The 27,894-nt window shown below is 42.7% G+C and overlaps 1 protein-coding gene across 2 annotated transcripts in view; it reads left to right on the top strand.

Moving 5' to 3' along the window:
* The window catches only part of LOC120978911 (putative ferric-chelate reductase 1), a 102,375-nt gene that overhangs the window by 43,159 nt on the left and 31,322 nt on the right, over positions 1–27,894 (top strand). For both annotated transcript variants that reach the window (XR_005774205.1, XM_040407335.1), the window contains exons 9-10: positions 22,706–22,816; positions 23,425–23,537. Coding sequence is in view for 1 of the 2 variants with exons in the window: in XM_040407335.1 (XP_040263269.1) it covers positions 22,706–22,816; positions 23,425–23,537 (224 nt within the window). In the remaining variant the exon portion in view is untranslated. The remainder of the gene's footprint in view (positions 1–22,705; positions 22,817–23,424; positions 23,538–27,894) is intronic.

The following is a 27,894-nucleotide window of genomic DNA, read 5'->3' as shown; positions in this document are numbered from 1 at the left end:
TAGTGCCAATCAAACCGTCATCTCATCTCGCAAAAAATGAGACCATACCTAAGATAATCGCCCCAAAACTGAAAAAACTATGGCTCTCAGACTATGGAGACACTAAAACATTTTATTTTTGTTTCAAAAATGAAATCATTGTGTAAAACTTACATAAATAAAAAAATTATATACATATTAGGTATCGCCACGTCTGTGACAACCTGGTCTATAAAAATACGACACATGATCTAACCTGTCAGATGAATGTTGTAAATAACAAAAAAAACAAAAAAAACTGTGCCAAAACAGCTATTTCTTGTTACCTTGCCTCACAAAGTGTAATATAGAGCAACAAAAAATCATATGTACCCTAAACTAGTACAAACAAAACTTCCACCCTATCCCGTAGTTTCTAAAATGGGGTCACTTTTTTGGAGTTTCTACTCTAGGGGTGCATCAGGGGGGCTTCAAATGGGACATGGTGTAAAAAAAAAACAGTCCAGCAAAATCTGCCTTCCAAAAACCGTATGGCATTCCTTTCCTTCTGCGCCCTGCCGTGTGCCCGTACAGCAGTTTACGACCACGTATGGGGTGTTTCTGTAATCTACAGAATCAGGGCCATAAATAATGAGTTTTGTTTGGCTGTTAACCCTTACTTTGTAACTGGAAAAAAAATATTAAAATGGAAAATCTGCCAAAAAAGTGAAATTTTGCAATTGTAACTCTATTTTCCATTAATTGTGGAACACCTAAAGGGTTAACAAAGTTTTTAAAATCAGTTTTGAATACCTTGAGGGGTGTAGTGGGGTGGTTTCTATTATGTAAGCCTCACAAAGTGACTTCAGACCTGAACTGGTCCTTAAAAAGTTGGTTTTTGGACATTTCTGAGAAATTTCAAGATTTACTTCTAAACTTCTAAGCCTTGTAACGTCCCCCAAAAATAAAATTACATTCCCCATATGTCTACTTCATGTTAGGATAATTTTGGGAATGACAAGTAATAACAATTTTTGTAGGTATTACTATGTATTATAGAAGTAGAGAAATTGAAACTTGGAAATTTGCAAATTTGGTATTTTTTATAAATAAAAATTATTATTATTATTTTTTACTCCCAGTGCACTTGCGGCAACTTCCCTTGCCAAGAGGTAGGTGTTCAGCAGTCTGGCGCTTTTTTGAGGAAAGTGCGGACAACAAAAGAATTGTCATTTGCCACCTGTGCCGTACCAAAATGAGTAGGGGCGTGAACACTAGCAACCTCACCACCACCAACATGATCCGCCACATGGCATCAAAGCACCCTAATTGGTGGGCCGAACACCTGGGTTCACAATCAGTGTCTGCAGGTCACACCACTGCCTCCTCTTCCCCTGTGTTACGTAGCACTAAATGCGCACCTTTCCAAATTGCTGGCCCTGGAAATGTTGCCATTTAGGCTTGTGGACACTGAGGCTTTCCCTTGCCTAATGGCGGCGGTCCCTCGTTACTCAGTCCCCAGCCGCCACTATTGGCCCGTAACATCACCCATGCCCTGACCAAAGCAGTTATTTGCAAGGTCCACTTAACGACTGACACATGGACAAGTGCTTTTGGCCAGGGACGTTACATTTCCCTGACAGCACACTGGGTGAACGTTGTGGAGGCCGGAAGCGAGTCGTACCCTGGGATGGCACAGATGCTACCGACCCCAAGGATTGCGGGCCCTACTTCCATCAGGATTTCTGCCACCACCTACATTAGTGGCTGCAACCCCCCTTCTCCTCCTCCACTTCCACCTCTGAATTCTCATCTTGCAGCACCAGTCAGCCATCAGTCAGTAGCTGGAAGCAGTGTAGCACTGCAGTGGGGAAGCGGCAACAGGCCGTGCTGAAACTAATTTGCTTAGGTGACAAAAAGCACATCGCCGCAGAGCTGTGGCAGGGTATAAGTAACCAGACTGAGCTGTGGCTCTCGCCACTCAACCTACAACCAGGCATGGTTGTGTCTGATAATGGTCATAACTTGGTGGCAGCTTTGGAGATCGGCAAGCTCACACATATACCATGCCTAGCCCACGTGTTCAACTTAGTGGTTCAGCAGTTTCTCAAAACCTACCCCAATTTTTTTTCCGAAAGTCATCTACAGCTGCCGCCAGTCTGGCAACGCTGGAGCAGCGCTTGCAATTGCCAGCTCACCGACTGTTGTGCGACGTGAGCGCGTGCTGGAACTCCACGTTCCACATGTTGGCCAGGCTTTGTGAGCAGTAGTGGAATACCAGCTGCAACATTGTCATCGCCTTTCCAGTCAGCTTACACTCTTCACAAGCGATGAGTGGGCATGGATGTCTGACCTCTGTAAGGTTTTACGCAACTTTGAGGAATCAACAGATGGTGGGCGGCGATGCCGCTATTATCAGCGTAACCATCCCACTTCTGTGTGTACTGAAATGCTCGCTGCTCACAATGAAGGCGGACGCTTTGCATGTGGAAGAGGTGGAAATGGGGAAAGACAGTACACAGGGTGATAGCCAGACTACCCTAAGTTCGTCTTCTCAGTGCGAATTGGATGATGAGGAGGAGGAGGAGGAGCAGGAGATGGTTGCCTCCGCTACAGAGGGTAGTACCCATAGCAGGTTTATTCCATCTGTTCAGCGTGGAAGGGCCGAAGAGGAGGAAGAGGATATTGAGAGTCATCCTTCTGATGAGGACAGCGAAGTCTTGTCTGTTGGGACTCTGGCACACATGGCTGACTTTTTGTTATGCTGCCTTTCTTGTGACCCTCGCATTATACGCATTTTGGCCAACACCGATTACTGGTTGTTCACCCTTCTTGACCCCCGCTACAAAGAGAACTTCTCATCTCTCATTCCTGTGGTGGAGAGGACTAGAAAAATGGTGCAATACCAGAAGGTCCTTGTGGAAAAATTGCTCCAAAAATTTCCAGCTGATAATGCTGGCGACAGAGTATGTAGTTCCTTGGGCAACCGAGGAGGGGAGACAAGGGGAACACATGCAACGTGCCAGTCTGCAGGGGTAGAACACGTGAGGTGCACGATGGGCCAGAATGTTCATTTAGCAGACGCCCTCCTGGGCCAACAGTGCAGTGAAGGGGAGAACAGCACTGGATTCTCCAGGGCACACTCGGTTACAGGGGACACCGGCCAGGTGGTGATTGAGGTGCCCTTGATGGTGGATGGTTGTTGAGTGCCTGAGCAGCTGGGCCCCTGGTTTAAATAATGTTGTGACGCCAGCACCTTTTATGGTGCAAGAGGTTGAGGGTAATAGTGATGTGGAGTTAGAAGAATGAGGCAGGTTAGAATCCAACGGTAAACTTTACTTTAACCAGGTTCTTGGTAACAGTTTACATCCAGCAATAAAACAGTCTCTGATACACATGCAAGTAGGATATGATAAATCCTAGTAACAGGCTGTGCTGATGATACTGTGTCAGGCTAGGGTGATAAGTTATGTACTCACTGAGAAAACGGCTCTTGACCTTGCTTCAGTCTTCGTTGAGGTAGTCCCAATCCTGAGCTTCTACACAAGTGATATGACAGAATCCTTATCTGTCTTTAGAATAACGGTGAGGCTGCCTGAAGCTATTAAGTCCTTCACCAAATTACAAAGACGCCCAGAGCCTATAATAGTGGCTTTGTCCTTCTTTTGTCTTGAGCCACTAAATATCAGAAATCCACTTGTTGCTCCTGAAAAATAAAGGTAGACTTCCCTCCGCCTGTCTTCCTGGCTTAGATCCTAAGGTGTATGATGGCTTCTCTGGGCTGTTAAGCTCCAGAGACCTGAGAGGAGAGGGAACCTCTCCTTCCCCCTGTAGCTCCTCACTCAATCTCCTTAGAGAGAACCCACAAAAACTTCCCTAACTAGGCCTAAAATGCACTATTTATACTGTGGTGCTACCCATCTAATGGTGGATGTATGTAGTGCACCTGACAGCCTGGTAAATAGGAACATCACAGGATGACACAATACAGCATGATATACAGATGATAACAAATAGCTTTTGCAGTTCCCACATAAGCTAGTGGGACGCTGCACACACAGCAGTTCCAACAGAGGCCAGGCAACACTCTCTCCAAGGCCTGGGACAGTTTCATGACACACCGCCAGCACCCTCACCCTGATGTGCGGCCTAGTGTCACAAGGAAAGAAAAGTTTTGGAAGACGAAGGAGTACATAGCAGACCGTGTCGGCATCCTCAATGATCCCTCTGTGCCTTACAACTATTGGGTGTCCAAGCTGGACAAGTGGCATGAACTGGCGCTCTACGCCTTGGAGGTGCTGGCCTGCCCTGCCATCAGTGTTTTGTCAGAGCGGGTATTTAGTGCTGCTGGGGGCATAATAACTGATAAGCGCATCGAACTGTCAACAGAAAATGACAGGTATCAAAATGAACAAGGCCTGGATTGCACCTGACTTCTCTACTCCACCAGAGAAAAGCGGCTGAACATAAAGGCACTTTAAATGTGGCTTTTATGGTGTATTGAATAGACTGTATTCCCATGCACCCCTTCCACCACAAAAAAGGGTATATGGTTCAATCTTCCTTTTCTTGTCCTCCTCCTCTATCATATCAACATGCTTATTAGGCTGCCCTCGCACCTAATGTTTTAGAGGGTCAGCTCAGCAGCAGACCTTCACCCCTAATTTTTTTAGATGGTCAGATCACCAGCAGGTCCTCTCCCCTAATGTTTTAGAGGGTCACCAGAAGGCCATCAATCATAATTTTTCAAGGGTGTGTATGATGCCCTCCTTTATGTGTAATAAAGGGTGTATTAGAGTGCCGGTTCCTTGTAATTTTTGGCAGCCCTTTCACTTAGTGGATAGGCTTTGAGTGTAGGAGTCCCACTACCTGAACAATTGTACCACAATGTGAATGAGGTCCACCTTTGTGATATACAGGTTGTATCGGAGTGCCTTTTCCTTGTAATTTTTGGCAGCACTTTGCACTTTATATACAAGTAAATATACAGGAAATAATGTTTCCTACCAATTTTTCCTCTAAAATCGATTTTATCTTTGGTTTGGTGGTTATTATTGTCAGTCTGTAAAAGTGGTGTACTACTCGGACAACATCGTTCCCAGCAGCGACCTGGGAGTCCAAGATGCTTCCAGACATCCTCCCCATGCTGTTCCTGAACCATTTCAGTGGCGTTTCCATCAATTTCTGACCTTTTTCCTATGAACCAGACACCCTCCCCTCTTCAGAGCAGGGGTGCCTGGTTTTAATGTTCGGGTTCTCCCATTGATTTTCCATTGTGCATCCCAAAATGTTCTACTCGAGCACCCAAGCACTTGGGTGCTCGATTAACACTAATAATGACCAGTGCACAGGTCACAGAGCATGCCTAGAAAACTCTCACATGTAAGTCAATGAGGTCCCCTCCTGACCAGTGTGTCTATGCACCATGGGGCTGCAGTAAAGCAATTTTGTAAATAGATTCTGTAATCAGAAAATAAAAACAGATTACAAAAAAGGATGCACGTAATTATCTGGTTTCAACTGGCAGAAATGGTTCATAAGACAGAGATATAGGGAAAAAAGAAGAGGGGATTAGTCACAAACTCTCTGGTGTCTAGAGAGTCTGGGATATCCAGGCAGGGCGCCAAGAGGAACGGACCGTTAGGTGGTGATATGATGTATCTAGGGTCCAAAATATATTTCGGATGAATACTTATTGATTTTTATTATTGTTGTTGTTCTTTTTTGTATATATTTATTAATATATTTTTTTGTGTGTAGGATGTTAGAGGCTGCTACAGGTGTAATGTCCAGATAGAATTAATCTAAAGTGGACATGGTGCATGAAGGAAAAAACAAAACAAAAGAAAAAAGGAACCTGTATACGGCGCCAAATCCCTCAGAGGTAGTCAGCTGCTTAATTTAGAATGGTAGAACAGTGGGTAATGGAGTGTCAAAACCAGCCGTCGTCTCATTCACTATTGAAAAATCCCAGATGCTTGTGCAACCCAGCGGGGTTACTTTTGGGATTAAATAGTGATGGTGAAATGAAGGTGGTATATTAGAAATACTATATTAAAAGTAATATATTAAAAATAGTATATTAAAAAAGCCTCAGTGGGAATTTATCAATCAAGATATTCCCTCTAGAAAAGAGTTTTCTAAAATGCAATATTTAGAAATGGAAATTTTCAAGTAAAAAACTTTAGAGTAAGAAAACTCACTTCACCCAGGAGGGGCAGGGTGGGATAAAGCACATAACACCCACTCTGCTTCCTCCTGCGCCTGGGTCGCCTAAACGATCGTCTGGAAATGAATGGCAGTCACAGCTGGAACGTCTGGTAAATTTCCTCTTTATTAGCACAGGGTAGGGTAAAGGTAAAAGTAGGCTCAACGCGTTTCGGGGTCACCAAGGGTCCCCTTCATCAGGAGCATAAGTAAATTACAATCGTTCACATGTATTTATGCTTAAAAAGAGCGGCAAAAACCTGTTTGCAGGGCATCAGCAGCGGGGAGAGGAAGTGATGTCACTTCCGGTATGCGTTCCAGAGTGGAGCGCATATCGGCCGGCTGAGTTTGAAATAGTTCCGGTATGCGTTCCAGCGTGGAACGCACCGGAACCTAGGAGGTAAGAAGGCAAGCGCTTAGAAGGAAGTGACGTGGTTCGGGGTTGTGCTCCAGCTTGGAGCGCTTGGAGCGGCTGAGTAGTGAGTTCCGGTTTGCATTCCACAGTGGAACGCAACGCAACTAGTACAAGATGAATGCAGAATAGTACAATTTCAGGAGTGATATGGGTGGCTTGTCTGGAATGGTGATAGGGGGCATATACGGTGGTGATAATGCAAGGTTTTTTACTCTAATCCTGTATATATGGGCAAGGAGGGGAGGGGGGAGAAGGGTTGGGAGAAGGGGAGGGGGTGAAATTGCACCGATTAGTTGCTCCAGAGTAAAGAGCAATTTGAAAATTACAGATAGTACAAACAGAAGTTACATATATATAAATTGTATACAGATCTGTGTTCAACTGTCATTGGACCAGGAGTGTTCCGCATGAGCTTATACAGAAATTGCGCAAGAATTGTGAACAGTAAGGAGTAAAAGAACACTATTAAAAAACTGTATGGTGGAAAAATTAGATAAAGAATGAATAAAAGTGGTAATACCATATATAAATAGAAAAAATAAAAATTAAAAAATAAATAAAACAGAGTGGAATGAATGTTAGTCAGACTGTGCTTTGGCCTCTCCAAAACATAACCAAGTTTTCCGATCAAAAGGAGACACATATACACATATATATAAGCACACAAACACACACCTACATACACACACATATATACATATATACGCATAAAATACATACAAAGATGGATAAAAAATATAATGAAATGATAAAAAATAAATAATAAATAAAATAAAATATGTATTTAGTCATGTGTAGCGTTGGTAAAAGATGTAATCTTTGCCAGATCCCTGATGTCCGGTTAGATGTTTTTTCGTATGTAGGGTGCTTAGAGAGATATAGACGGAAATATGTGGAAAATAGGGAAGGTCTTGTGGTGGAGGCTGTGTCTGTGCGCGTGTGCGCAGACCGTTCATGTTGGCGATGTGGGGATATAAGTAGCTTTTTCTGTGTTTTGTTTTCAACTGCATACACATACAAAAACATATGTATACATACATGAATACATATACATACATATACATAAATATTACAAATATCTCGCACCCACACTTTCTGATTATGTTCTGTTCTTGGCATAGTGGTATTTAGAGGTTCTGGTTAGTAGTTTGAGTATTCGATCGATTCGTTTAATCCAAAAGGTGTTAATGTATTGAGGCGATAAATCCAGTGCATTTCTTTCTGGCAAAGTTGTTGATAAGAGGTGGTTATGTGTTCTATAGGTGAAACTCTGAGTGTGGATGGGTCCTTGTTATGTTTCTCTGAGTAATGACGGGATACGCTATGGGTTAAGACGCCTCGTCTGATGTTTGAGCGGTGCTCATTCATTCTTTCTCTGACTGTTTGTGTTGTTCTGCCGACATATTTTAATTTGCAAGGACAGGTTAGTAAATATATCACATGTTTTGTTCCACAATGTAGGTCTTGTTTGATGTTCCATGTTCCACTATGGCCTTCTTTCGGTGTATTGAGAGGCAACTCTTTGGTCCCATGGGTGATCATGGTGCAACATAGGCACTTTTTGAGTTGGCATTTTCGTATCCCTATCTTACTTGTATTTTGGGTGGTCCCTAGTGGTAGGATCATTTTTTGCGTCTCTAGTTTGGGACAGGACGGGGCAATTAAATTCTTTAGAGTTTTTGCTCTTCTGAATGTAAGGGACGGTTGCCTGGGTAGGGAGTCTCTTAAGATTGGATCTTTAAGAAGGATACTCCAATGTTTATTCAGAATCTGTCTGATGTTTTTATGTTTGGCATTAAAACGGGTGATTAAGTTATATTGGTATTTCTCATTGGTTGTAATTTTTTTAGGTCGAGTGGGTTGGAGGGTGACTTTTTGGTTTAGGGTGCATACCTTCTTTGCGGTGGCATTGATTAGTCCCTTCGGATAGCCTTTTTCTTTGAATCTGTTTTTGATGATGTTTAATTGTTCCCTCATTACTTGGTCATTTGAGCAGTTTCTTCTGATCCTTTTCATTTGGCCAAATGGAATGTTGTTTTTCCATTTGGAGTAATGACAGCTGGAATATTCAAGATAGCTATTCGCATCGACTTTTTTAAAATGTGTTCTGGTTGTGATTTTGTTTGAGAGTGTTTTGATGTGTATGTCTAGGAATATAGCTTCCTGAGGGTCATATTCGGAGCTGAATTGTAAGCCCCAGTTGTTGGCGTTTAGCTCCTTGATGAAATTGACTATTTCATCTTTTCCTCCATCCCAAATTAGTATAATGTCATCAATGTATCTTTTATAAAAGATGATCTGGTTGTGGGAGAGGAGGCCTAACTTTTCTTCAAAAAGGCCTACAAAAAGGTTGGCATAAGAGGGCGCAAATTTTGTCCCCATTGCTGTCCCCTTTATTTGTAGATAAAAATTTTCGTTGAAGGTAAAGAAATTGTGGTGAAGGATGAAGTGGATGGACTTGAGGATGAAATCCTTTTGAACTGAGGGCATTTCATGATCCATGGATAAAAAATGTTTGATTGCTCGGAGGCCTAAATCATGTTGTATATTGCTGTATAGAGAGCTTACATCTAATGTTACCCAATGGTAATTGGTTTTCCATTGGACCGTGTCTAAAATACTGATTAGGTGTGAGGAATCTCGGAGATGTGAGGGAAGTTGGATGACAAATTTTTGCAGGAAAGTATCTACATAGGCCGATAGGTTGGATGTGAGGGAGTTGATGCCGGATATTATGGGTCTCCCTGGGGGATTGTCTAGGGATTTGTGTATCTTAGGTAGAAAATAAAAACGGGCTGTTGTGGGGTGATTGTTATACAGGAACACTTTCTCTTTTTTGTTTATGATTCCAGAAGAGAAACCTGAGTCTATTAGTGACTGGAGATCCTTTTTAAAAATGGGTGTTGGGTCATTTGAAATAGTCCTGTAGTAGTGGTCGTCCGACAGGATTCTATTGGCTTCTGCTAAGTAATAACTGCGGTCCATGATAACGACTCCTCCCCCTTTATCGGCGTTTTTTATGACTATGTCGTTATTACTCTTTAGGGCTTTTAGGGCTCTGCTCTCATGAGTTTTGAGATTTTGAGGGTGTTTGACGGATTGAGTTTTTGTTAGAGTTTTGAAATCTTCATGAACTAAATTAAAAAAAGTTTCTAAGTGGGGGCCTCTGCTTCCTAGGGGGTAAAAAGAGGATTTGGGTTTAAGGTTGGAGGGTAAAGGGGGTGGTTCATTGGAAGAGACCAGGCAAGCCTCCTCGGGATTGGTGGGGCTAGTGGCCTCGGGATTGTTGGTTGGAGGGTCAGGGTCCCCGTCTGTGAGATTTTTGATAGAGAAGTGTCTTTTCAAGGTAAGTTTTCTGACGAACTGGTTGAGATCGACGAATAGCTCAAAGGGGTCAGGATAGTAGGTGGGGCAAAAGGAAAGACCTTTACTAAGGAGTGATAGTTCGTCTTGTTTCAAAGGATATTTGGAGAGATTGAAGATTCCATTGGTTATTGGTGTAATGGTGCTGTTGGTGATTGGTGGACTGGCTGAGGGGGTGGGTTTGAGTGTTCTGGTTGGGTTGATAGGGTGACGGCTGTAGGTTCTTTGTTCTTTTGTTTTTTGGTGTGTCTATGTCTGCCTCCTCTGCATCCCCTTGTTCTTTTATTGGTCTTTTTCGTGTCATTGGTAGTGGGCTGAAGAATTGGGTGATTCTCCGATTCTGTGTAAGGGGGCTCGGGTTGGGGGTGTGGTTGGTGGGGGTGAAAAAAGGGGTCAGCAATTGTATGCTTGAGATTACTTTCTGGGTTGGTGTGGAAAAAGATGTTGCTGGTGGTCCTGGGGAAAGTGTTCCTAAAAAAGGACTTCCTGATAGATTGGAGGGTAAGGCTAAAAAAGTTTCTGACGGTGTGCTGGAAACGGAGTGGGTTGTTATGTTGGATAGATTACAATCCGCTGGTTGGTTCGGATTTGGTGAGACAGAGGAATCGGTGGGGTGGGTGGCATTGGATGGTGTGGGCGGAATGTTGGGTGTGGAATTGGTGGGTATTGTAGAGGATGAAACTGTATCACGTGTCGCAGGTGGGGGGTGGATGGCTGGGGAGGGAGGGACGTAGAGCTTCTTCTTAGATCCTTTTAGGGTGGATGGGACGGTGGCCAATAGTGTGGGAGGGGTGTTAAGGATGGACACATGAGCCGAGTCTGGGGTGGCCCTGTTGGGAAGGGGACCTGTTAGAGGGGGTGAAACCTCATGTTTAGCGTGGTTTTGAGGGGGTGGTTGTAGAAGGGGATGTATTTTTGTTGGTGGAAATGGTGTTTTCCTATGTTGGGAGAAATTGGGATTTTTATAGTGATTTTTGTTGTAGAAGGTTCTGCCTCCAATCCAAGGTTTTTCGGTGTGGGGGGCTCTGGATGGTTTCAAAGCAGCAAGAGATGGTATGGGTCTGCTGGCTAGGTTGGTATTGGGATAGAGTGGTGTGGTGATGGGACGTACTAGTGAATGGTGGTCGGTGTGGTGGGAACGTTTATTTTCCCATGATCTGATCGTGTTGGTGTGGTAGTCTGTCAGGTCCCTGAATAATTTTCTACATTTTTTTGCGGCCTCATTGTATTCAAAGATTCTTAATGTATTGGTGGTAAGGCCTGATGGTGTGTCGGGGTTTGTGTCTAGGAGGTTTTTGAGTTGTGTCCCCAAATCTTTACATATCAATCTTCTTTTATTTATTAATAGATGGATGTAGTTTAGAGAACAGATATCGCTGGCTTCCAACCATGTTTTGACAAAGAGAGGATCCCTCTCAAAGGTTGGTTTGAGAGAGATTCTCAGACCTCTTGGTATGATTTTGAGGTGGAGATAGATACAGAGGAAGAACCAGTCAATCTCGTTCCTCAAAAAATCCTTAGCGATCCCCAACAGTGTTGTTTTGAAAGTCTTACTTTGTCCTTCTGGCGCTTTAAAGTTCGTAGGGGGTTGTGGATGTTCCTTGTGGATGTTCCGCCATGTGCAGGACTGGATGTTCTCCGGCATTTGGACTTCTTCTACGGTCGGCATTCTTTTGATTTCTCTTTGTAGTCTTCCGAATAAATCCGGCAGATCCCTTTCAAAGTAGGTCCGTCCTAAGTCAGCCTCTGCTCCTCTGGTCGGCCGTTGGTCACCCATCGGCCGAACAAATATAAGACAGAGATATAGGGAAAAAAGAAGAGGGGATTAGTCACAAACTCTCTGGTGTCTAGAGAGTCTGGGATATCCAGGCAGGGCGCCAAGAGGAACGGACCGTTAGGTGGTGATATGATGTATCTAGGGTCCAAAATATATTTCGGATGAATACTTATTGATTTTTATTATTGTTGTTGTTCTTTTTTGTATATATTTATTAATATATTTTTTTGTGTGTAGGATGTTAGAGGCTGCCACAGGTGTAATGTCCAGATAGAATTAATCTAAAGTGGACATGGTGCATGAAGGAAAAAACAAAACAAAAGAAAAAAGGAACCTGTATACGGCGCCAAATCCCTCAGAGGTAGTCAGCTGCTTAATTTAGAATGGTAGAACAGTGGGTAATGGAGTGTCAAAACCAGCCGTCGTCTCATTCACTATTGAAAAATCCCAGATGCTTGTGCAACCCAGCGGGGTTACTTTTGGGATTAAATAGTGATGGTGAAATGAAGGTGGTATATTAGAAATACTATATTAAAAGTAATATATTAAAAATAGTATATTAAAAAAGCCTCAGTGGGAATTTATCAATCAAGATATTCCCTCTAGAAAAGAGTTTTCTAAAATGCAATATTTAGAAATGGAAATTTTCAAGTAAAAAACTTTAGAGTAAGAAAACTCACTTCACCCAGGAGGGGCAGGGTGGGATAAAGCACATAACACCCACTCTGCTTCCTCCTGCGCCTGGGTCGCCTAAACGATCATCTGGAAATGAATGGCAGTCACAGCTGGAACGTCTGGTAAATTTCCTCTTTATTAGCACAGGGTAGGGTAAAGGTAAAAGTAGGCTCAACGCGTTTCGGGGTCACCAAGGGTCCCCTTCATCAGGAGCATAAGTAAATTACAATCGTTCACATGTATTTATGCTTAAAAAGAGCGGCAAAAACCTGTTTGCAGGGCATCAGCAGCGGGGAGAGGAAGTGATGTCACTTCCGGTATGCGTTCCAGAGTGGAGCGCATATCGGCCGGCTGAGTTTGAAATAGTTCCGGTATGCGTTCCAGCGTGGAACGCACCGGAACCTAGGAGGTAAGAAGGCAAGCGCTTAGAAGGAAGTGACGTGGTTCGGGGTTGTGCTCCAGCTTGGAGCGCTTGGAGCGGCTAAGTAGTGAGTTCCGGTTTGCGTTCCACAGTGGAACGCAACGCAACTAGTACAAGATGAATGCAGAATAGTACAATTTCAGGAGTGATATGGGTGGCTTGTCTGGAATGGTGATAGGGGGCATATACGGTGGTGATAATGCAAGGTTTTTTACTCTAATCCTGTATATATGGGCAAGGAGGGGAGGGGGGAGAAGGGTTGGGAGAAGGGGAGGGGGTGAAATTGCACCGATTAGTTGCTCCAGAGTAAAGAGCAATTTGAAAATTACAGATAGTACAAACAGAAGTTACATATATATAAATTGTATACAGATCTGTGTTCAACTGTCATTGGACCAGGAGTGTTCCGCATGAGCTTATACAGAAATTGCGCAAGAATTGTGAACAGTAAGGAGTAAAAGAACACTATTAAAAAACTGTATGGTGGAAAAATTAGATAAAGAATGAATAAAAGTGGTAATACCATATATAAATAGAAAAAATAAAAATTAAAAAATAAATAAAACAGAGTGGAATGAATGTTAGTCAGACTGTGCTTTGGCCTCTCCAAAACATAACCAAGTTTTCCGATCAAAAGGAGACACATATACACATATATATAAGCACACAAACACACACCTACATACACACACATATATACATATATACGCATAAAATACATACAAAGATGGATAAAAAATATAATGAAATGATAAAAAATAAATAATAAATAAAATAAAATATGTATTTAGTCATGTGTAGCGTTGGTAAAAACCCCGCTGGGTTGCACAAGCATCTGGGATTTTTCAATAGTGAATGAGACGACGGCTGGTTTTGACACTCCATTACCCACTGTTCTACCATTCTAAATTAAGCAGCTGACTACCTCTGAGGGATTTGGCGCCGTATACAGGTTCCTTTTTTCTTTTGTTTTGTTTTTTCCTTCAGAAATGGTTCATGTCAGCCATTCATATATTTAAAGGCGTATTGATTACGATTAGAGATGAGCAAATCGAATCCCACGAAGTGGAATTCGATCCGAATTTCAGGATAAATTTGATTTGCCTCGAAGCTGAATCTCCTCGTGCTTCGTGTAAGCTAATCGATTTAACCTGAAATAGTGTAAAAATGTAAAAAATTCATACTTGCCTCCTCCATTTGCTCGCGACGGGCCGCAATCTTGATTGAAGATCTCGGCCGAAATGCCCTGCATGCTGATATATGACTTTAGCCGGCGTGATGACGTAATCGCGAGCTGCGTGAGATTTCACACCACATCTTCAAGAAGATGGCGGCAGCCGGCCCGTTGCAAGCAAATAGAGGCGGTAAGTTTTATTTATTTATTTTTTTAAATGTTAAAAACAGTCTAAAATTACACTCTGATGTATGAACGCGGCATCTGAGGGGTACAATGACACGGGGGGGGGGGGGAGCGGCGGTATCGCAGCTCTCTGTCATTGCACCCACTAATTACAAAAAAAATGCGCTTCGTGATGAAGTACCGTATTTTTCGCCCCATAAGACGCACTTTTTCCCCCAAAAAAATGGGGGGGAAATGCCCCTGCGTCTTATGGGGCGAATGCTGAAATTTTTACATCGCAGGCTGCGATGTATGAGTGAGCGGGGAGGGACTGGGAGGAGGAGCTGGGGCCGGCAATTGCGGCGGGGCCGGTGCAGTCACCTCTCCAATGCTGCACTATACAAATATAAAATGTCTCATTCAATTAAAAGTGATTACACATGCCCCCCCACTTTTAATATTACCGTACACCCTAACAGCTTCTGTAGAATGCAGGCCGGGCGGGCGGCAGCATAACTCCCTGATGTCACATGCCTGCGCCGCCTACTTTATGAATGAAGCAGGCGGCGCAGGCACGTGACATCAGTAGAAGCTGTGGGGGCATGTTTAATAACTTTTAATTGAATGAGACATTTTATATTTGTATACTGCAGCACTGGAGCGGTGGGGGGGGGGGGGAATCTGTGGATGACAGTTTTATGGGGGACATCTGTGGATGGCACTGTTAAGGGGTGGTGGGTCTGTGGATGGCACTGTTATGGGCTGGGGGGTCTGTGGATGGCACTGTTATGGGTTGGGGGGTTTGTGGATGGCACTGTTATGGGGTGGGGGGTCTGTGGATGGCACATATATAACAGTGCCATCCACAGATCCCCCATAACAGTGCCATCCACAGATTCCCCATAACAGTGCCATCCGCATATCCCCCATAACAGTGCCATCCGCATATCCCCCATAACAGTGCCATCCACAGATCCCCCATAACAGTGCCATCCACAGATCCCCATAACAGTGCCATCCACAGATCCCCATAACAGTGTCAGCCACAGATCCCCCCTGTAACAGTGTACGTCACAGATCCCCCCATAACAGTGCATCATCCACAGATCCCCCATAACAGTGCCATCCCCAGATCCCCCCATAACAGTGTCCTTCACAGATCTCCCCCATAACAGTGTCCTTCACAGATCCCCCATAATAGTGCCATCCACAGACCACCATTAGTTCCAAACCCACCAAAAGCACACCTTTTGGTTTAAAATATTTTTTTTCTTATTCTCCTCCCCAAAAACCTAGGTGCGTCTTATGGGCCGGTGTGTCTTATAGGGCGAAAAATACGGTAATTTGTCACAAAGCAAATTATTTTAAAATTCAGCGAATCAACCGAATCGAACTTTAGAAAAATTCGCTCATCTCTAATTATGATCTTTCCTCCTATATCTTATCCCACAAGGTAAAATTATTAATAGACAATACAGCACACATGCAAAGTATCGACAAACATATGCAAAATATATATCCTCTTGAGGAAAATTGTGGACCCAGCCTGAGCATCATTCTCCCTCAGCACTACCTGTTACAAGTTATTGTCCAAGATTATGATCTGTCTTTCTAGGAAAATCACAATTTTACAAGCAAATAGGAGACTTCTGGGCAGTATAGAGATTAACCCTTTAGCCTTTTTCTTTCTTTTCATTGTCGCCTTCCAAGAGCTATAACTTTAAAAAATTTTCAGTCTGTAGCTGTCGGAGGGCTTGTATTTTGCAGGACAAGTTGTAGTTTTTAATGGTGCCATTTTTGGGTAAATAACACTTTTGATCACATTTTTTTTGTTTTTATTTACAGTGTTCACCGTGGGGTATAATTTACATGATATTTGTGTAGTGTGGGCCGTGACAGACATGGCAATTCCCAACGTGGGGGAGATTTTATTTTTGCAATTTTTTCTTGAAAAGTGTATTATATTTTTTTTTTTAACCACTTATTAGTCCCACAAGGGGACTATAACAAGCATTCTTTTGATTGCTTCTAAAATACAATGCACTATCCCTATAGAGCATTTCGTTTTATCTTTAAAACATTTTATTTAAAAAAAATTGGCATCGTACCGGGTAAGTGGGTAGAGGAGATCTCTGGTTTGGATATTGACTTCAGCTGAAATTGCAGGAATATTGGGGCATGATCTGATAGAAGCAGGGATCCAATGGAGGCATCTATACAGTATGGGAGTATAAAGCTAAGCCTGCTCTCCCTCACTCACTGGAAGCCATTTGGCACCAGGAGAGGTACAGGGAGTGCAGAATTATTAGGCAAGTTGTATTTTTGAGGATTCATTTTATTATTGAACAACAACCATGTTCTCAATGAACCCAAAAAAATCATTAATATCAAAGCTGAATATTTTTGGAAGTAGTTTTTAGTTTGTTTTTAGTTTTAGCTATTTTAGGGGGATATCTGTGTGTGCAGGTGACTATTACTGTGCATAATTATTAGGCAACTTAACAAAAAACTAATATATACCCATTTCAATTATTTATTTTTACCAGTGAAACCAATATAACATCTCAACATTCACAAATATACATTTCTGACATTCAAAAACAAAACAAAAACAAATCAGTGACCAATATAGCCACCTTTCTTTGCAAGGACACTCAAAAGCCTGCCATCCATGGATTCTGTCAGTGTTTTGATCTGTTCACCATCAACATTGCGTGCAGCAGCAACCACAGCCTCCCAGACACTGTTCAGAGAGGTGTACTGTTTTCCCTCCTTGTAAATCTCACATTTGATGATGGACCACAGGTTCTCAATGGGGTTCAGATCAGGTGAACAAGGAGGCCATGTCATTAGATTTTCTTCTTTTATACCCTTTCTTGCCAGCCACGCTGTGGAGTACTTGGACGCGTGTGATGGAGCATTGTCCTGCATGAAAATCATGTTTTTCTTGAAGGATGCAGACTTCTTCCTGTACCACTGCTTGAAGAAGGTGTCTTCCAGAAACTGGCAGTAGGACTGGGAGTTGAGCTTGACTCCATCCTCAACCCGAAAAGGCCCCACAAGCTCATCTTTGATGATACCAGCCCAAACCAGTACTCCACCTCCACTTTGCTGGCGTCTGAGTCGGACTGGAGCTCTCTGCCCTTTACCAATCCAGCCACGGGCCCATCCATCTGGCCCATTAAGACTCACTCTCATTTCATCAGTCCATAAAACCTTAGAAAAATCAGTCTTGAGATATTTCTTGGCCCAGTCTTGACGTTTCAGCTTGTGTGTCTTGTTCAGTGGTGGTCGTCTTTCAGCCTTTCTTACCTTGGCCATGTCTCTGAGTATTGCACACCTTGTGCTTTTGGGCACTCCAGTGATGTTGCAGCTCTGAAATATGGCCAAACTGGTGGCAAGTGGCATCTTGGCAGCTGCACGCTTGACTTTTCTCAGTTCATGGGCAGTTATTTTGCGCCTTGGTTTTTCCACACACTTCTTGCGACCCTGTTGACTATTTTGAATGAAACGCTTGATTGTTCGATGATCACACTTCAGAAGCTTTGCAATTTTAAGAGTGCTGCATCCCTCTGCAAGATATCTCACTATTTTTGACTTTTCTGAGCCTGTCAAGTCCTTCTTTTGACCCATTTTGCCAAAAAAGGAAGTTGCCTAATAATTATGCACACCTAATATAGGGTGTTGATGTCATTAGACCACACCCCTTCTCATTACAGAGATGCACATCACCTAATATGCTTAATTGGTAGTAGGCTTTCGAGCCTATACAGCTTGGAGTAAGACAACATGCATAAAGAGGATGATGTGGTCAAAATACTCATTTGCCTAATAATTCTGCACGCAGTGTATAAGGTGGACTCTCATTGCATTTGTTGGTGGCCATTTGGCACCAGGAGAGGTGTTAAGTGAGCTCGGCATGCATGTTGGTACCTGCATTCCCTGGATATAATGGAGGACATTTTGGCACCAAAGATGATAAAAATTAAGGTGGGCCCAGCATGCATGTGGAACCTACACTCCCTGAATTGTATGGTAGCCATCATAGCACATAACAGGTAGAATTTAGTGTTAGGTTCCCATCTTACAGAGATCGCCTTGACGTGTGGCAGACGGGCTCAAATAATTTTGTACAAAATGTATTTGCCAAGCATCTCTAATTTATAAGCATAGCATTAGCAATTATAATGCATTTTTGTACTTTATTTGGTTTGCAGAGAGCTATTGCATTGTATGTTTTGTTCCATCTGTACAGTATGGAAGCATTGTTGAAGGTGCAAATATAGAGTCTAATCTTTGATTAGATGAGTGAGCTGTGGAGTAAAATGAGAAGTCTTTAATGGGTGGGTGCAGGGAGCGCCAGACTTCAACCTGCTCTGGCTAGGGAGATGCGTATCTGTCTAAGCGCCTTGTGTGACATGGCTGAGGCACTGGAGGATGTGTGGGTGGAGTGCCACATTAATGTCCCCTACCCCCATCCCCCCCAAGCAGTGTAATTCCTTCTGCAAATTTCAGCAGCAACACATCATGTAACCAGGCAGCCTGAGCATTAGGTGCATAAATATTACCAAACGTGTAAATTTGGGTACCCACCATTCCTTTGAGGAAGATATATCTCCCTTCATCTGCCAGGGTTGAGCGCACCACCAAGGGGAGCCGTCTATGCAAAGCAATGCTCGTGCCTTTAGTAGGTGAAAGTAGTGCAGTACTGTGGAACCATTGATTGTACACTAGGTGATTCAATCGAGGTATATTACCTCTTTTGAAATGTGTCTCTTGCAAGAGTAAGACATCTACTTGTTTTTTTTTTTGTTTTTTTTTATAAGAGTACAAATCAGGCTCCTCTTGGTCGGTGCACTCAGTCCCCTAACGTTAAATGAACACATTTTAAGCGTAGTTATAGTAGGTGATTAGGGGGTCATATAAGAGCTGTTGTAGAGACCTGTAAGGCTTATTATACTTTTATGAGCGTATGGCCCAGGGGTCACGGTTGGGTTGCCCAAGGGAGGAGGTGGTGGGGGGTAAGGTATATAACACAACATTTGCCAGATAAGACTATAGACATGATCGTGATCACATTCGCTGGTACTAGTGAAAAAACAATAGTGCAAATATTAAACCTGAGTGTGTCTAAAGCAGTTCGCTTGGTTCACAACGGTGTGGGTAGGGCGCAGGCTGTCAACAGCTAGACCGTCTTGCAGGAGTGGGTCGCTTTGGAGAAACGGGTCCTCTAAATTTTAAGAACATTATAGTGGAGGTGATGCAGACTTAATATAACAAAACAAAATAAAAACTCTTACCACTTCCAATAAGTATGGTTACTAAATTGCTGCCACCAGCGTCTCTTTAGATATTGTCCATAGGTAGATTACACGGATTAGGCTACTTTCACACTAGCGTTCGGGTGTCCGCTTGTGAGCTCCGTTTGAAGGCTCTCACAAGCGGCCCCGAACGGATCCGTCCAGCCCTAATGCATTCTGAGTGGAGGCGGATCCGCTCAGAATGCATCAGTCTGGCAGCGTTTGTCCTCCGCTCCGCTCAGCAGACGGACACCTGAACGCAGCTTGCAGTGTTCGGGTGTCCGCCTGGCCGTGCGGAGGCAAACGGATCCGTCCAGACTTACAATGTAAGTCAATGGGGACGGATCCGTTTGAAGTTTACACAGTATGGCTCAATTTTCAAACGGATCCGTCCCACATTGACTTTCAATGTAAAGTCAAAACGGATCCGTTTGCATTATCATGGTAATGCAAACGGATCCGTTCTGAACGGATCTAAGCGTTTGCATTATAGGAGCGGATCTGTCTGTGCAGATACCAGACGGATCCTCTCTGAACGCTAGTGTGAAAGTAGTAAGCTTGCTTGCCCTCTTTGGTTGTTTAGGTCTCCCTTGTCTTGCTGGGGACCATGTTGGTACAAGAGGTATTGGTGGCAGGTCAGTCATAGTCACGACCGGGTTCCAATCAGCTATCTCGAGATCTTCAATGTTCAAATCGTCGTAGACTCTTTTGAGGTCTGCATTGGCCCTGATTAGTAGTTTACGATCAGTGGTGTTAATGAGCAGACCAAAGGGATAAAGCCATTGATATGTCAGCTTATGGTCTTTTAGGACATTTAATGAAGGCTTCAAAGCTCACCTTTTCTTAAGTGTCATTGGTGATAAGTCTTGGTATATAGTAATTTTGGTACCTGCATAGTTAAGATGCAATGCAGACCTAGCCTTGTATAAGAACTGCTCCTTGAGCTGGAAGCTGGAGAGCCGGCAAATAATATCTCTCAGCGGTTCAGAGGGCCATGGAGGGGGTCTGAGGGACCTGTGCACTCTGTCTAATACGAGGTCAGTTGTTAGGTCTGTGCCCAGTAGGTCTGCAAAGAAACGCGTTACGGTTTCCATTATGACGTCGGGTGAATAGACTCCTGGAAGCCTTTGAGCCTCAGGTTGTTCCACCTTCCGCAGTTGTCCTGAGGTTGTAGAGGTAGTTTAAGTGGGCTTGGGAGTGCTCCAGGGTTTTGTAGACCGCCGATTCAATCGTGGCCATGGCAGCCTGTGAGGTTTCCACCGCCTCTACTATGTCACTTACCTGCTGGAAGTCCTGCTTGAAATCTTTTAGCTCCTGCAGCAGGGAATCAAGCGCTTCAGATAGTAGTTGTCTCATGAAGGCTCTGGACACAGGTAAGTTATCTTGTGGTTCCGGCATCGCTGTCCTCTTCTCCCTCCGAATCTTCCGTGGCTTCAGGCTGAATTGGTGCATTACCTCCTGGCGCAATTTTTTTCACGCGCCTCGAGGAAATGGATCCCGTCTTTTTAACAAATCTATCCAAGTCCCCATATCAGATGCCTGTTTTCAGGGATCCAGGGGTGTCTCTAGACTTTTCTTTGCTAAGTTTCCCCATCTTGGCTCACTTGGAAAGCTTATAATTGCCCGCTCCTAGTCGGCCCACAGCAGAGCTCACTTAGCTGCTTGCATTCAGCAACGCTGCCAGGCTCCACCCCTCCGTGCATTGCATTTTAATGTCAGTGCTATACTGACATTGACCAGCAGACTACACCAGAGAGGTACAGCCTACTAGAGAACATTCAAGGCAGGTCTCAGCCTACACCAGGTCCCAGTCTACCTAAACACACATCCACTCCCTCTGTCACTACTTACATGTTGTGGGCACCACTGCCCGTAGCATTTAAGGGGTTAAACAGCCCGAATCTGCACTCTTGCTGGTCTAGGCTCTTAAAGCAGGAATGTGGCTCTCTTGTGAGAGCCGAGTCCCTGCTCTCTGCTGCACGGGAGAAGGCGGCAACCCAACCTAAGGCCCATTAGTGACCACTTTAAAAAGGCATATTGGTGGTCACTAATTAGTTAATGCAGCAATTAATTTTTCTCCAACACAAAAGTTTTTTATTTTATTTTTTAAATCAAGAAATCGTGCAGTTTTCACGCTGACCTTTGAGCTTCATAATCATTAACATTTGTTCTGTTGAGATCATTTCTGAGTAGTCATGTCATAATTAGCCAACGCTTCCTTTTTCTGTAGAGATCACTTCACATTTTATTATCACAACCAGGATTACAATGACAGGTAACACATCTATTCTGAATCTAGAGGCAGATAACACAGGATCCACTATTGACAGTAGATAATGGGACGGCTCCCCTCCTCCCCCTCCCCAAACAGTAAACTCTGCATAAGTCACAGACTATGCACACAAAACAATCCCATGGAAGTCAATGGGGAAGATTAATCAAGACTAATGCAAAGAAAAACTGGCTTAGGCTACTTTCACACTAGCGTTCGGGGCTCCGCTTGTGAGTTCCGTTTGAAGGGGCTCACAAGCGGCCCCGAACGGATCCGTCCAGCCCTAATGCATTCTGAGTGGATGCGGATCCGCTCAGAATGCATCAGTCTGGCTCCGTTTGTCCTCCGCTCCGCTCAGCAGGCGGACACCTGAACGCAGCTTGCAGCGTTCAGTGTCCGCCTGGCCGTGCGGAGGCAAACGGATCCGTCCAGACTTACAATGTAAGTCAATGGGGACGGATCCGTTTGAAGTTGACACAGTATGGCTCAATTTTCAAACGAATCCGTCTCCCATTGACTTTCAATGTAAAGTCAAAACGGATCCGTTTGCATTATCATGAACAAAAAAAAAAAATTTTTTTTTTTTTTGTTCATGGTAATGCAAACGGATCCGTTCTGAACGGATCTAAGCGTTTGCATTATAGGTGCGGATCCGTCTGGGCACATACCAGACGGATCCGACCTAAACGCAGGTGTGAAAGTAGCCTTAGTTGCTCAGATTCCATCTTTCAGAGCTCCTTTGTGCCAGTTTTGATAATTCTCCCTCAATAAGTCATTGCCAGACACTAAATTCAGTAGTCCATGTGGCTGCTGTAAAGCAAATCTATTAACTACTGTTTATAGAGCAAAATATAAGTTCCTGTATGAAAAGAAGAAAAACAGATATTGATGTATTTTAGTATCTGGTTTTAATTAGTAATACAGTCCTTTTAAGTGTATTCAATAAATGTTATTAAGAATGTAATGTATTGTGCACAGGTCAAATCCAGGAACATACAACGAAGTGGATAACGAACAGTAAAGTTGACCTGTCAAGTTTTATGGCAACTGTGGCACAGAGTGGAGAAAGTACAGTAGTGCTTGGTCATGGTGAGTATAAGACAATTTTTGGAAAGTTTTTAAGTGGGAAAGGATTATGAATCTGACAGTGCAGTGTTTTTAAACAGGTTGTTTGTTACCGCTATCAACCAAAGAGACAGTCCTTTTTTATGCTGCTTTAAAAAAAAAAATATATATAAAACTGTTGCAAACCTTCTCCAGTTTGTAAATTAATTATTCTACAGTTAATAAGCATCTGCCCCTGTTGAAGCAAAATTTTTGGACTGATTGTTTAAAACTAGCTACTGCTTCTTCCAATACTACTGTGAGTACATCTTCACCCAATAAGAGACAGTTTTTGGAAAGTTTTTAATTTTAAAAAGCATAACGAATCTGACTGTGCTGCATTTTTCAGGCTGTTTGTAACCTCTATCAACCATGTGTTTTTGCATAGCTAAAATGATTTACTAATGTTGTGTTTGCATTAAAAGGTTTAAAGGGAAGAGATGAAATTCTAAACAAAAATGTAGCAGTTTTGATTCTGGTCGAATTTTATATATTATTATATTCAGACTTTAACTGAATCTTCCAACCGATTTGATAGAATAAGACCCAAAACAAACCTTTACTCGGGACACATTGGCCCATCTGTTTTTCAGGTGCCCTTATGCTAATTGCCTGGATGACCACTGGGACCATTGGGATGATGATGGCTCGCTATATGAAGAGTGCGGCAGGAAAACCATTCCTTGGGAAGGCAGCATGGTTTCAGGTAAAACACAGGAAGATGAAGACTCGAAATTCAAGCATTTCCTTCCTTCCTTTAACATATTAATCAAGTTGCTTGACTTTTTAGTGTTGGGGCTGTTTTGTATTATTCTTACTTGGTAGAGCCAAAAGGAAGTAAGAGCCATCAAACCATTTACTAGCACTTTCTCTGCCCCATCATTTGTCTGCTTGTAGTGTATTGTACATGATTTTATCACTGTAGAATGTCCTGAACAGGAGTGGAAGCTGACTCTGCTGACTGTATCCAAAAATCTTATCACTTGAGATAAAGGCAATACATTTATTCTGCAGCAATTATTGACTTACTGCCTGAAAAGGAACGCTTAAAAACGATTTTATTTAAATTATTCTCTTTAAAAACGTGGCTATCCGCCAAAATACTTAGATCAGGCTGAGTACAGAAGGGTGGCTACTGTCAGTCACCCTTTTGTCACACATAAGCATTGTTACTCAGTATGGAGACATACTATAAGTGTGTGGTATCCTTAGATACTAAATATCCCCAGACAATTTATCTTTCCTTATTTGCAACATGGATAACAAATGACTCTTAGGGAGCTATACTGGGATGTTTTATATGGTGGTGAGTGCTATTTTTTTCCACTTATAAAGCCTTCAGCACCGCTAACCACAAGCTCCAATCACTCCCGTACGCCACTATCCTACTTCTACATAAATCCTTGTATAATTCTGTGTCTGCTCGACGCGTTTCTATGCCCCCTGGATTTAGTATCTAAGGATACAACACACTTATCATAGTATGTCTCCATACTGGGTAACGATGTTTGTGTGACAGAAGGGTGACTATGTGACAAATATTTAAACTGACAGTATCCACCCTTCTGTACTGAGCCTGATCGAAGTATTTTGGCGAATAGCCACGTTTTTGAAGATAATAGTTACATAGTTAATATGGTTGAAAAAAGACATACGTCCATCAAGTTCAGCCAAGGGATAGGTTGGGATGTGAATCCCAAAAGGAATTGAGACTCAAATTTCTACACGTTTTCATAAGCATGAATGTTTTTTACTTTTAAGAATTCGTCTAAACCCTTTTTGAAACTGTCTACTTTTCCTGCTGTGACCACGTCCTGAGGAAGTCTATTCCACAGCTTCACAGTTCTTACAGTAAACAAGCTTTGACGCTTCTGTAAACTGAACTTTTTCCTCTCCAATCGGAGGCAGTGCCCCCTATTTTATTTAATAATTTAAATAAAATTGTTTTTAAGCGTTCCTTTTCAGGCAGAAAGTCATTTTGTTTTGATAGTAACGCAAACCAATGTATCATTTTAAGTGAATCCCCAATATTTGAGTCCTTAGTTATGGCAGGCTTCTTGTCAGGGGACTTCAATTCTGAGAGTTGGTTTGGTAATCCCAAAGAAGTATTCTCAGATAAAGAACTACCAGCACAGCCCAAAACATTAAGTATTACATCAGTTTTTAAAAATCTCACCAGGGTATATAAAAATCAAGTACGTTCCTGGTGGGAGGTGCAGACACTAGAGACCTACTTGAAAAATAAAATAGTACCACGTGGCTTAAGAAACCCGATTCTACCAAATATAAGGGTACGATCTGAGTAGTTTATGAGAAAGTGGGAAAAAGAGTCCATAGAGTCATCCCTGCGCCTTATGAAATTGCTTCTAGAAGAGGAAAAGGAAATATTAGGCTACTTTCACACCTCCGTCTTGTATCTGCACAGACGGATCCGCACCGATAATGCAAATACTTGTATCCATTCAGAACGGATCCGTTTTCATTATTCTTTCAAAAAAAGTCAAAACTTACATCGAAAGTCAATGGGGGACAGATCCGTTTTCAATTGCATCATATTGTGTCAGTGAAAACGGATCCATCCCCATTGATTTACATTGTAAGTCAGGACGGATCAGTTTGGCTCCGCATCATTTGCCTTAAAAGCGGAAAGGAGACCAAACGCAGCCAAACTGATGCATTCTGTACGGATCCTTATCCATTCAGAATGCATTGGGGCTGAATTGATCTGTTTTGGGACGATTGTGAGATCCCTGAAACGGATCTCACAAGCGGACCCAGAAACGCCAGTGTGAAAGTAGTCTTAGCTACAAATACGTCTAAACTTCAAGACTGTATTGAAACAGCTAAAAAATTCTCCTCTGCGGTGGATTTTGGTAAAAAAGAACTAGCGTTACAACAAGCTGTGGAAAGATTCACAGGTTTTCTAAAAGAAAGGAAGCATTTCCAGTATATAAGGGACACCAAAGATTTTAAGAAGGGAAAATATTTGATTTTGCAAAGCCAAATATCAAGACTAATACTGAGAGTGAGATAGACCAGTTATCATCGGATTACGACACTGAATCAGACACACAAACAAACAGTAGCTTGTTTACGAGAAGGAGAGGGAGAGGTAGATGCCAGAGTCGAGGTCATGAACGTGGAGGAAGTGATAGAGGCAATAGAGGGTGTTTTTTTTTTTTCAAGTAACGCCTCCAATATCGGACTATCAATTGAGGAAGAGAAGGAGCACATAAAACACACTGGGGACATAGATGAATTGCAGATTATTAACATGTCTAAACGTCCCCTGAATCAAACAGAGATGGATTTATTACGTAAAGGCCTCTCATTTGTCCCAGACTGTCACTTTAACCCGTTTAATTGGGTTAAGGACCTGAATCTCTTTGTTAGAAAGCTTAAATGGCGCAAGTTCTTCCTTACAAATGACAAGGAACGGTGTCATGAATTAGGCATTGAACCAGAAGAACTGCGCCATGTTAGGCTTCTTGCTGACCTCTTTGAAGAGAGGGAGATGGAAATAGGTAAAGGTCCGTCAAGGAAAAATCCCCCAATAAATGTATACTCCCCTCTGGATGCTTTTCTTATAGCCGCCACAGATAAACTAAAAGCACTCCAGCTACACAAACCACACATGTTGAATGTCACTAAGGAGGAATTGGTGGCTTTGGAAATGTTTAATAAGGATCCTACTGTAGTGATAATACCCTCAGATAAGGGGGGGAATATAGTGATCCTAGATGATACAAGTTATGTGGAAATGTGTATGCGCCCACTGGATGATAAACTATGTTATAAAAAGCTTGACCACAATCCGATGGAACTGTTTTAAGTGTAAACTGACCAGCATTTTACAGGAGGCAATGCAACAATGAGATAAAGCGGAGTTTGCTTTTTTGCTACCGGAGCATCCAATACTAGCAGTCTTCTACAGCCTACCTGCTTAAGGGCAGGCCTATAGTGTCAGGAGTAGGCAGTCTCAGAGAGAAGTGTATATATTGATGAAATACTGAGGCCATTTGTAATGAATCTTCCATCATATGTCAGGGACTCAATGGATGTCCTGAGACGTCTGAATGACATCTACTGTGACACTGATACAATCTTAGTCAGCCTTGAAGTAGAAGCACTCTACAGCTCAATACCACACAATAAGGGCTGTCAGGCAGTAAAAATATTCCTAGCAGAAAGGGGGTCACATTTGTCCTCACATGATCAATTGGTGATCGAACTGCTTGAATTCATACTAACTCATAATATCTTTACCTTTAATCGCAAGATATACCACCAGCTCAGGGGAGTGGCAATGGGGAGCCCATGTGCCCCTACTTTTGCCAATCTCTACCTGGGCTGGTGGAAAAGGGAACATGTGTTTTGTGAGGCGATGGAGCAATGGACCTCTTCAATTATGTTGTGGCACTGGCTACTTTCACACTGGCGTTTTGGTTTCCGTTTGTGAGATCCGTTCAGGGATCTCACAAGCGGTCTAAAACTTATTAGTTTTGCCCTTAATGCATTCTGAATGGATAAGGATAAGGATCTGTCATGGATCTTCACCAAACGCGAGTGTGAAAGTAGCTCAAGATTTATTGACAATGTATTTATACTGTGGAACAATACGAGCACAGTGTTCAAGGAATTTGTCTCACAACTCAATAATCAGGATCTTGGTCTTTTCTTGACAAGTGAAATCAATGAGACCCATCTGACATTTTTAGATCTCTCCATTAGTCTTGATAAATCTAGGAAATTAACAATGAAGATGTTTCATAAGCCCACCGCAACAAAGAGTGTGCATCCCAATAGGCTGAAAGATGGTATACCAAAAGGTAGATATCTAAGGGCCCATCACAATTGCTCAGAATGGGTAGACTTTAAACGAGCAGCAAATGATCTGCAGAGAAGATTTCTTCAGAGGGGTATCCTGAGTCTTGTCTTAAAAAAAACGTATCAACAAGCTGCTATGAGCAATAGGGATGAACTCCTTCATCCAAAAAAACGAGACGTTGGTGATACTAAAATTTGGATCATAGGTACGTATGATCTGGCACACAGGGAGGTCT

The sequence above is a fragment of the Bufo bufo genome, chromosome 9 (assembly GCF_905171765.1).
Source record: "Bufo bufo chromosome 9, aBufBuf1.1, whole genome shotgun sequence".
In the NCBI taxonomy this organism is placed as follows: domain Eukaryota; kingdom Metazoa; phylum Chordata; class Amphibia; order Anura; family Bufonidae; genus Bufo; species Bufo bufo.
The sequence above is the reverse complement of the archived record's forward strand: the minus strand, read 5'-3'. Positions and strand labels throughout refer to the sequence as shown.